Here is a 12,126-nt window from a genome sequence, read left to right as displayed (position 1 = left end):
CAGGCAATTTTGGCCTTGGAGTAAAGAATGAAGCAGAGCAAAGGCTAATAGAGTTTTGCCAAGAAAATGTATTGGCCATAGCACACACCCTATTCCAACAATAACAAGAGAAGAGTCAACATTTGGACTTCACCAGGTTGTCAATACCAAAATTCGATTAATTGTATTCTTTGCAGCCAAAGATAGAGAAGCTCTATACAGTGAGCAAAAGCAAGACCAGGAGCTGACTGTGGCTCAGATTATGAAATCCTTATTGCCAAATTCAGACTTAAATTGAAGAAAGTAGGGAAAACCACTAGACCATTTAGGTATGACCTAAATCAGATCCCTTACGATTATACAGTGGAAATGAGAAATAGATTCATTGGATTAGATCTGAGAGACAAAGTGCCTGAAGAACTATGGACAGAGGTTTGTGACATTGTACAGGAGGCAGGATCAAGTCCATCCCCAAGAAAAAGAAATGCAAAAAGTCAAAACGTTGTCTGAGGAGCCCTTACAAATAGCTGTGAAAAGAAATGAAGTGAAAAGCAAAGGAGAAAAGGAAAGATATACCCATTTGAAAGCAGAGTTCCAAAGAATAACAAGGAGAGATAAGAAAGCCTTCCTCAGTGATCAATGCAAAGAAAAGAGGAAAAAATAGAATGGGAAAGACTAGACATCTCTTTAAGGAAATTAGAGATACCAAGGGAACTTTCATGCAAAGATGGGCACAATAAAGGACAGTAATGGTATAGACCTAACAGAAGTAGAAGATATTAAGAAGAGGTGGCAAGAATACACAGATGAACTATACAAAAATGATCTTAATGACCCAGATAATCACAATGGTATGATCACTCACCTAGAGCCAGACATCCTGGAATGCGAAGTCAGGCTGCCCTTAGAAAGCATCACTATGAACAAAGCTAGTGGAGATGACAGGATTTCAGTTGAGCTATTTCAAATCCTAAAAGATGATGCTATGAAAGTGCTGCACTCAATATGCCAGCATATGTGGAAAACTCAGCAGTGGCCACAGGACTGGAAAAGTTCAGTTTTCATTCCAATCCCAAAGAAAGGCAATGCCAAAGCATGTTCAACCTTAGCACAATTGTACTCATCTCACACACTAGCAAAGTCATGCTCAAAATTCTCCAAGCCAGGATTCAACAGTTCATGAACCGTGAACTTCCAGATGTTCAAGCTGGGTTTAGAAAAGGCAGAGGAACCAGAGATCAAATTGCCAACATTTGCTGGATCATTGAAAAAGTGAGAATTCCAGAAAAACATCTACTTCTGCTTTATAGACTATGCCAAAGCCTTTGACTGTGTGGTTCACAACAAACTGGAAATTCTGAAAGAGATGGGGATACTAGACCACCTGACCTGCCTCTTGAGATATCCGTATGCAGGTCAAGAAGCAACAGTTAGAACTGGACAGGGAAGAACAGAGGGGTTTCAAATCGGGAAAGGAGTATGTCAAGTCTGTGTATTGTCACCCTGCTTATTTAACTTTTAAGCAGAGTATATCATGAGAATCCTGGGCTGGATGAAGCACATTTGGAATCAAGATTGCCAGGAGATTAATAACCTCAGATATGCAGATGACACCACCATCATGGCAGAAATTGAAGAAGAACCAAAGAGCCTCTTGATGGAAGTGAAAGAGGAGAGTGAAAAAGTTGGCTTAGAATTCAATGTTCAGAAAACTAAGATCATGGCATCCAGTCCCATCACTTCATGGCAAATAGATGGGGAAACAGGGGAAACAGTGGCAGACTTTATTTTTGGGGGCTCTAAAATCACTGCAGATGGTGACTGTAGCCATGAAATTAAAAGACTCTTGCTCCTTGGTAGAAAAGTTATGAACAACCTAGACAGCCATATCAAAAAGAAGAGACTTTACCAACAAAGATCCATCTAGTCAAAGCTATGGTTTTTCCAGTAGTCATGTATGGATGTGAGAGTTGGACAGTAACGAAAGCTGAGCGCCAAAGAACTGATGCTTTTAAACTGTGGTGTTGGAGAAGAGTTCCTTGGACTGCAAGGAGATCCAACCAGTCCATCCTAAAGGATGGCCACCTGATGTGAAGAACTGACTCATCTGAAAAGACCCTGTGCTCAGCAAGATTGAACATGGGAGAAGAAGGGGACAACAGAGGATGAGATGATTGGGTGGCATCACTGACTCAATGAACATGAATTTGCGTGAACTCTGGGAGTTGGTGATGGACAGGGAGGCCTGGCGTGCTGCAGTCCATGGGGTCACAAAGAGTCAGACACAACTGAGCAACTGAATTGAACTGAGTATTGTCAAATCCCTCTTCCAAGATTTGTTTGTACTAATATATACACAAGTGACAAGTATATGAGCTTCTGAAGCAAAAAATAGTTTACATTTTCATCATCTTAGGCATGAGTTTCCTGGACTAACAAATCATACTAATGCAGATAACAAGTTGTATGGTTATAGATGTTTTTGATTCTCAAATGCTAAACTTCTGTCTCCTTTTTTCTCAGGATCACTCCCATGTCTTACTATATAGTCAAACAAATACACATGGAATTTTTTCAGTTTTTAATCTTAGGTTGTATCTTTATTTATAGTAATAGCTTGGGCACGCTCTTTAAGAGGACCCTATATAATTTTTTTTCTTTTTAAAATTTTATGTATACACATTACCATAAATTCTCATGTTTGAAGCATGTCAAAGCACTCAGAAAACTTGACATTTCTTTATACAACATCCCTACAAGTTATTTCATTACAGGTTTGGTATATTATAATATTATCTATTTGCAAATATAAAATATCCTACATGGGTGTACAAAATCAATAAGAAATGAAATTGTCTCTAAAAGAAATTCAAGTAAATTATTTATAAAACAAAATCAGAAACCTCAACTTATGCCTTTAAAAATTTAAATTCATACAGCTAAGCATACAGATGACTATTTTTAATTTTCACTTATAGAATGGTAATTGGAAATCTTAAAAGTTGTTACTTGAGTAGTAATATTAATTCAGTCTACTCATGTCTAAATTAAATCACAGTAAAGCTTAAGTATATAATTATAATGATTGGGAAGAGAAAATTATTCTTTTTTTCATAAGGGAAATTATTGCATACTTACAGTGCAAAATATATCTACTAAAATTTTTTAGGAGATATTTTCCTTTCTATTTGAGTCAGTGTGATTCTATGTGTAAAATCTGGTTATCATGTTCAGGGTCTAAAAACAAAACTTGCACACAAACCAACATTCTGTTTATAACCATAAAACACTAATGTTTGTATTTTATTATAATACAACCAAAATATACATTTAGAAACTTGCAATTATTTTAGATTACAAGACTACACTTCTTTTAAAATAGCAAAACTATAAATTCAAAGTAGATTGCTAACCACTTACAATTAAGTATTAAATTACACAAATAACTGACAGGTTTTTTGCCCTTCACCCCCAAATCACCTATTTCAAACATACCATAAATACTTTAATATGAAAAATATTTAAATGAGAGGTATAAGTCATGTATATGTTCCTGTCTTTGCACTGTCAATGTGTCCAATCTTGGAATACTAGATCTTTTTTTAACCTCAAATGTAAATTAAATTATTTAAATATTGTCATTTACTGTGAGAAAAATATTTCTATAAAAACATTTTAAATATCTCTTTTTTCTAAATTCTCCATTCCCAATAAGGCTAATGAATTCCAACATTTTGTCCAAGACAAATTATAAAGGGATGCTGTTTCAGCTTTCATTTCCACTTTTATTTATTTATATCTTATTTCACGAGATATATTTAAGTTTTAAAATATCAGTGTTTGATGCTATTGTTCAATTTAGCATTTTGTTGACAATTGGAGGCTGTCTAATTGTCCTTGAAATTTTAATTTTCAATATAATATAGAAAAACAGGCACTGGCAACTGTAAACTTATCTTTTGCTTGAGTTTATACAATTCAGCAGAAACAAAAGTTAATAGCATATAAAGAACTGAAACATAGACCAAATAACAATTCAAGAGTAAACTCATTTTGCAGGCAGCATATTGTAGGTAAGTAGTATTTAGCTAACGGATTTGTGAGGTATGGTGTGAGTTATAATTCTTTCACTACCGTTGTGGCTTTTGCACATTTCTAATGTTCTCGATTTTCTATTTCTTAAATAATTTGGTTGATTTTCAAAAAAAATTTTTTAATAATGTGAATGTGTTTTGAGCTCTCTGTGGAAAAATAGGTTCTACACTAATTATTTAGACTATCTACTTCTAAACAAACTTAAAATTCCCAATACATCGAATGTAAATGAATGCACAGTTAGGATTTAGCAGCATGAAATTCATATTTAGCTGGAATGAAATTCAAATGATGAATATGCAAGTCAGAGACATGTATTCAAAACATGGGGGAAAAAAACCCATAAAATTAAGGCTAAACACAGACATTTTAAGACCTCTCTGTAAAAAGCTGAGTTTTTAGCAAATCTGAAACTATTAACTATAATTTTATTTTTCATTATTTCAAAGAAAATTTGGTAAAAGCTTTCAGTGGTGAGGAAGTATATATTGTGTCTTATCTCTAGACAATATATTCACACTGTTCCCCTAAGTGTTTTAGGCAATTAAAAGATTAAAAAATTAAATGTAGCAGCTTAGATGTCTTGTTCTTATAAATATACATAAATCTTTGCCAATAAAAGTTTTATTTATTACATGAATTTTTTACTAACAATATTTCAAACTTATTTAAGTAATTACCATAAATTAATAGTTTTAGATCCAAAGCAGCCATTAAAATTTAGCTGTCCATTAAAATTCCTAACTTTTTTCTGAATAACTAAGAAAGAATTAATTTAAAAATGGCTTAGACATTCATATTTTGATGAAAACCAAATTTATTTTCACAAGTCAATCCTAACACTTGAGTTTCATATAATTCTCTCAAAGCTATTCGTAATTTGACCATTACTGTCTAATATACACATATTTGGAAATCTTTTTAAAAAACATACTCATACTTATATGCTTTGAGCTTATTAAGAGTTCCGGCAAGATTTTAAGCCAGCAAATCAATAGTTTCAAACACTCTTGTTAGCAGTCTGATCTTGCTTGAACTATTCATATGGATTACTTTTTAATAGACTGATTTGTTCTGGTTCACTTAAAAAAACTATCTTTCTTAAGTTTTCCTTATAGTAAAACATCTACAAATGTTTATGAGTATCCTATCAAAAGGTGACTTAACATCATAGATCAGTGTGACTTCTTTGAGTAGGTAAGCAATGCAAGTACAATGACTGTAAGATAGGACATTTTGAGCATAAAACCAGGAACAGACATGATACTGAACTCTAGTAAGTTCCCTTCTCAGAGGCTTTTACTTTCAAGACACGTACAATGCATGAGAAACAAGCAATGTCTGCTATTTAGTTTTCTGAAAAGCTGCCTTCTGTGTGAGGAAGTGACTAATTTTTCATTTCACACTAAAAAGGGCGTGAAAAGGCAAAACAGAAGAAGGCTAAGGGTTTCGTATTGTATGAAGGAAAGGTGAGTCCTTCTTAAACAGGCAGGAAACATACCATACATATTCAGAGGGAAGGTCAAATTGGAAACATTTGAAAGCACTAACAAAACGTGAAAAATGTTAATGTGAGTTTGTTTTCTTTACATGCAGTAGACTTATTTATTATTAAATTACTAAAACAATGAGATTATACAGCATATAATCTCAGAAATGCAAAAAAGGTTGTGAAGAAAAAGATGTCAAAGAGTTAATTTAACCCTTTCCGTTGTAAAAATTTTTGCATTTCATTATTTAACAAATACATAGTATTCCCACTCCCCATGACAGTTGTCTATCTAATTCTCTCTCTATATATATGTATATATTGTTTTTTCCTATTCACTCAAATAAAATCTAATAATCCATTATTTAGGAGAGAATAAAGACACTAAATAGAAATAATTTATAGAGTATGATGAAATTTTTAGAAGAAAGAGAGGCAGTACACACTGAAATTCCATTGGTTGTATATAAATTTGTGTTCTTTCTTCCCATGATCCTTTAGAAAATGTAACTTTTCCTCAGGCGTTTACTTGCAGTTTCTTATAATCTAGAGTTTTTCGTTTTTTTTTTAAACAGATGAATTACAAATTGGCAGCTACTTATACTCCAGTGCATAAAGCCACATTACCTTTCATCCACTGTATTTGTGATTGTTCTTCCTTTTTATGGGGAGTTTTCCCCAAAGCCAGAATTTATGGCTGTCTTTCTTTCTCTTAACAAATCCCATCTGCGTTCCCCCCGGTTAGGATGCAGTATACTTCGTGATGTTTTCTTTTATCAAAATGCTTTCCCATACCCTATTAAAATATTTATTAAGCATTATGCCCCTATAAAGCTCAGCATATATTCTAAAAACACATAACTGAGCATCAAGTTCTCTCTGTGAACCTGTTATCCTGACAAGTCACAAGGAATCCTGGGAGGAACATTTATGCCCTTCAGTAAATCAATGCTGCAGGACACTAAATTGTAACCCCTGGGGTCTGAAAGGAGTAATGCACCTCTCCAAATTTCCGAACCATACATACACCAAGAGCAAATGGCTCCCTGGGAAAGTTCCTGTTGATACTGTGAGCTGTATTTTGCATCTTCCCTCCAATTCTACCCCCAGGCAGCCAGTTCTAAAGTGGAATGATATATCCGTTCATAAGAACATAAAGCAACAACTGCATGGTAAACTCCATGCTTAAAGGCCATGCAAAGGACATAAAGCACCTTATTTCAGTGTCAAATTTGATGCTTTTTTAACTCAGTTATTTACATAATAAATTCAAAAACTCAGAGTATAAAACATTTACAAGTGTAAAGCCCCTGTTTTGAGGATAATTCAGATACTTTGCAGGTGTAAGTTTTAGTTCTTGGAAAACTGGTTCAGATGAATGATTCACCCTTATTAATGCCATATCCACCATATAGTCTTATTCAGATTACTGTTCTTGTGCTTTAGCAAAATTCCATGGAAAGCTCTTATGAGTTAGTATAAGGATGAATAAAACAGACAACAGTGTTTTTGCAGGTAAAGAGTTCTTTTCTTTAAATTAAATAGAAAACTATGTGGCCACAGCTCTAGGAAGTTCTTCCAGGTCTCTGTGATGTCTTCGATTTCGTTTCTTCTTCATTTCCTGCATGTGCTTCCACTTCGGGCTGCCCTTGTTCCGCTGTCTCCGCTTCTCCCTGTGCCACATCTGTTCACAGTACTGGTCTAGGCTGAAGTTTGGACTGCTAAGGATTTGGATGTAGTCTTTATATCTCAACCTTGACTCAGCCAACAAATCCTTGACTGGCCCCTCCTCATGCTCTGCCCTCTGGGTGTTTTCCATCTGTTCATTCTCAATGATATTCAAAGTCAGCTTCACTATGGTGTGGATAAAAGTGTGCTCCTGTGCTTTGCAGTAATACAGCCCAGAGTCCTTCTTCTGCAGACTTCGAATCAGTAGCCCATATTCTGTTTTGATGATCCTTTCATCGGGTTTTACCTGCAGAGTTGAAAAAAGGTAGGTAATAAATGAGAGCCAGAGAGGCTGCATAGTTTACTTAGATGAATCTACAAGATCTAGTCCCCATCTCTCTGTCATTAAGCATAATACTGTCAGCTGTTGTGGAAGAGAGTGAAAAATTCAGCTCAAGTAGCTGCCCCCAGAAATGTATGGTTGCATCTGATCATATCTAATTGAGTCTTTGGAATATAATTAGTTTTTCCTCCCAATCTACAGATAGGAATAAAAAGTCATGAAAATGAAGTAAACCTGGAAACTATCAGCTGACCATCTTTAAAGAGATTCCACATACTAATTGGTATTCTAAGAACACTGATTTGTATCTGAATTTTAGAACTAGAATATAACATTGTCAGTCACTCTGTAGAAAAAGAGCTTTAGTGCACACTACTACCTATCATTTAGAAGAGAATGATGATTCTGAAAGGAATTTACTCTTTTTTTCTAGATACTGCCAAATAAATGAGCTGAATAGCATATGGAAACTATAAGTGGTGACTTGTTAAAAGTCAAGTGGAAAGGCATGGAGGACACAGCCTTTGGGATGTTAGAGCTGTAACTAAGTAGGACCATATAGTCAGAAGGTAAGAAACATTTAAAGCTGAATTTCTCTTTTTACTATGAATTGAATTTTGATACTGTGTGTCTGTATGATACTTTAGACTATGTCATCTGTGAAAATACTTCCCATACCTTAGTATACTATAACATTGTGATGTGACTTCGAGTGTGAGAAAGCTCAATGAACAAAAAGAACCTCCCCTGGAATGTGATGCTCTTTGCCCTTTGAAGCAATAGTACAGAAAGACAATTCAAATGTTTAAGCTTGCCTGGCCCCCAGTCTGGTGTGAATAGTGAACCTATCTTCCATAAACTAGAGGCATGTTTACCAACACAAGAGCCCTGTTTAATGTGGACTATTGTTGAGCACTCGGCACTAAGTAGAATAACGACAACAACAACAAAGAGGTCTGGAAGATTTCCCAGTTTACACATCTGCCCCTGTACTGTGGACTTTGAGCTGATGGAAATCAAAGAGGCATAAAGACGGCTAAATTAAATTTATTCACAGTGGGTGGACTATACTTTGCATCTTTATGTGAAAAATATGTAGGAAAAAATCCCCCTATTCTGGAAATATGAGAAAAGGAAAAGAAACATCTCTGGCTACCAGCCCAGTTAACTCACAAGTATATGGCCAACCACCCTCTGTGCCAGAGAAGTGCAGCTGGCGGGGTACCACACGAGGCCAAAGGCAGGTCACAGCTCAGATCCCTGGTTAATGAGGCCGAATGGTCTCCAGCCCTGCCTTTGCTCTACACTGAATCCACACCATCAGGGGTTTGCTTGTTACCCTTACTTTGCCTATTTGGTTGAGTTGGTGTGTAGTTTCTTTTTCTTTTTTCTTTTTCTAATGGATTTATTCTAAAGGCCCAGCCATTTTAAAATGCTACTGTAATAAAACTCATGTTGAATTCATTTATATTCTTAGAAACTATAGAAATCTCCTGCCTAGGGTAAAAGTTGAACTTGAATTGGTAGAGCTCTAAAAGATTAAACAAAAATAATAATCGCAAATTTAACATGTACTATATATTTTTTGTTTTAAATAATTTTATTGTAGGAATTATTTTTAAATTTAAATACATCTTAGATTAAGAAACTGAAATTCTGACTCCATAGCCTAGGTTCTGGTTCCTTTCTGCTCTACTTCCTATGACTATTCATTTATCTTCCCTGATTGGTCTCCCATTTATCAAGTTGGTGAAACAGCATATGGTGTATTTGGGAGGGGGGTGGGTGGTTAAAAGTAAAGCTCTTTGAAGGTTAAATGTGAAGTATTATTAGAAGCATCATAGACTACTGCTATACTGCTGGAGAAGTGATGTTCTGAAGCTTTACTTCTGTGATTTAATGGAAAATGGCCTGTGGCTATTATTAATAGCAAGATGATCAAAGTGGGTGACTTCAGTTACAGTTCATCTTTGGATTTTCTTTTCTAGCTGGTATTCTTGCTAATTTTTTTCCTAATTTATCTGTTTTAACAGGAGGATAATTGCTTTACAATATTATGATGGTTTTTGCCATACATCAATATAAATCAGTCATAGGTATACATGTGTCCCGTCCATCCTATCTTGCTAAACTGCATTTAATGCGACTCTTAGAGATTGTTACACCTCTGACTCAATACTTTTAATTTTTATTTTCAAGCTTCTGACAGGAAAGAACGATGACTTTGTGATTTCACACGTATTACACAACATTTTATCATTATTTTTGCTATTCTTGTTTTATGTCCTGTTTACGTTACTTTACTCTAAAGTCTTGCCCTCTTCCCTCCTTTCCAGTCCCTACAGGATTCCGGGTTTCATAAACACCTGGCATTTCATTACCCCGTTGGGGTCCTTTACTTTTCCTTTCTTTGATGGAATGCTTACATTTTCTTTGGTTTTTGACCTACAGATAAAAAGTCTGCTTTAATGAATTTCTTTTTGGATTTATCTAAATTCTATGAGATAATTTAAGGGATTTTTTTTTTTTTTTGTCTTCCTAAAATTTTAAAAATATGCCTTTAATGAAATGGTATCTCTAATAAAACATTTTTAACTGATATATTTTCATAGGATTTTTGCAATATAGAGATAGAAATCTGTGACCCAGAAATTAAGTGGTTGATTAACATTTGCCTCCTTCACATTCTCATTCTCTGTAATGTTCTCATTCCATGCTGGAATAGGATGCATTATGCAGACTGCATCTCGACAGCGAAATGTCAGCACAGTCAATTTAGAAAATTCAGCTCCTCTACAAAGAGATAATGTAATCTCTGGCCACTGATTTAAACTCATAGAATTTTCTCCACTCTAGTGATATGTAAAAGCTGCTCAGCCTTACAAATCAAAACCACGCTTGAACTCGGGTCGACTATCCATTTGCCTAATGTGAACAAGGATAATATATTTGGCATTATTAAATGTAGATCTTCAGTGAAGGGCAATTCATTTAAAATGAAAAGAGAAACATGGAATGGGACAAAGGACAGTTAGGTATTAAGCAGCAGGTAAAGGTCAGGGACTTGATTCTCTGATAATAGCAGCCTAATGGTAATTCCTTTGCAGATAATTCACCTGTCAGGTCTTTCATAGCTAAAGCATGTGTCTTCCAAGTGACTAGGGCTTCAAGAGTATCTCCCTTCAACAAACATAGACGGAGACTTATTTAAAAATAGTGCTGAGGAAACTGGCTCATTATTTAAAAGAGAAAAAAATCAAATGAATACATAACTCATTCTTGATTAATATCTTGGAGTAAATGTAAATATAAAATATAAACTGTAATTGTAGGGACTTCCCTGGCAGTCCAGTAGTTAAGACTCTGTGCTTCCATTTCAGGAGGCATGGGTTTATCCCTGGTTGGGGAACTGAGATCCTACATGCCATGCAATAGGGCCAAAAAAACCCAAAAAAACCCCAAAAAATTACAATTGTAAAAGTAAAATCATAAAATGATGAGAAAATATATATATATGTTTTTATTGGGAAAGGAACTTCTAAACACAAAGAGAAATCATATAAATCAATAGAAGTTCCAAATGTGTGTGTTTTGAACACACAAAAGAATTTTAGAGATATAAAACATAATAAAAAGTTACTTATGCATAATGTTAAATGTTACTATTTAAATATGTAAAGGGATTATTAAAATTTTTAAATGACTGTATCAACATAAACCAAGCAAGTAATAGGTAAGGCAGTTTGCCAATATGGTGATTTTGATGAGAAATTAGCAATATACAGTTGTTTATGCAAAGCTGTAAGAATATTAAAGTCTTTAACTCACTTATTTTACATTTAAGAATCTGCCCTAAGAAAACAGACAAGTAGAGAAAGATTTAGCTAAAGGAAAATTGATTAAGAGGTAACACAAGCTATTTAAATAAAACATGGAACGTGAGTGGATGATTGTGGCATCAGGCTGGCAAGGGTGTGGGACAGGAATCATGTATTAAAATTGAATGGCAGGGGAAATTGCTGATAGTGTAATGGTTAGTAGGAAAAAAACCTGAAATAGAGATCAAAATATATATGTGATTATCTACACTTTGTGATCTCATAGTCTTTTATATGTCACTGTATTTTCAAAACCATTTATATTGCTTTTATGATAAAAGCAATAAAAATAAAGACCTACAGACAGAAACAAAAACATTTGAAGGTGTTTTTAAAATATTTTAAAAATCCATGGAAAAATTACTATCACAAATGGTAAATTATTTATTCAGATCTCAAAAGTTCAATAGAAGCTTGGGGACTGTCAATTAACTTGCTGGTTACAGCATAAACACCATCAATTTTAAGAACAGCTCTATAAGAAAGTCAGCAGACAACTGACTCATGACCTTCCCAACAGCACCCAACTGTGAAACAACTCAGCAAGGAAATGTTCTCCTCCTGGCAGAGAATAACCTGGTGACAGCCTCTGTGCCACAGGGGATCCTGGGCCTTCCCTCAGGCTTTGTTTTTTTTTTTTTTGAGTGGAGGAAAGATTTCTAACTGTGACCTTC

At 34.7% G+C, this 12,126-nt stretch overlaps 1 protein-coding gene across 2 annotated transcripts in view; it reads right to left on the bottom strand.

Annotated features, from left to right (window-relative positions):
* Positions 1-2,545: 2,545 nt before the first annotated feature.
* Positions 2,546-12,126, bottom strand: part of SEMA3D (semaphorin 3D) — a 230,242-nt gene continuing 220,661 nt past the window's right edge. For both annotated transcript variants that reach the window (XM_019958589.2, XM_070787656.1), the window contains one exon: positions 2,546-7,538. In XM_019958589.2, coding sequence (XP_019814148.1) covers positions 7,113-7,538 — 426 coding nt within the window. In that variant the 3' untranslated portion in view covers positions 2,546-7,112. The remainder of the gene's footprint in view (positions 7,539-12,126) is intronic.

The sequence above is a fragment of the Bos indicus genome, chromosome 4, assembly GCF_029378745.1.
Source record: "Bos indicus isolate NIAB-ARS_2022 breed Sahiwal x Tharparkar chromosome 4, NIAB-ARS_B.indTharparkar_mat_pri_1.0, whole genome shotgun sequence".
In the NCBI taxonomy this organism is placed as follows: Eukaryota; Metazoa; Chordata; class Mammalia; order Artiodactyla; family Bovidae; genus Bos; species Bos indicus.
This window is presented reverse-complemented; position numbering and strand designations above follow the sequence as displayed.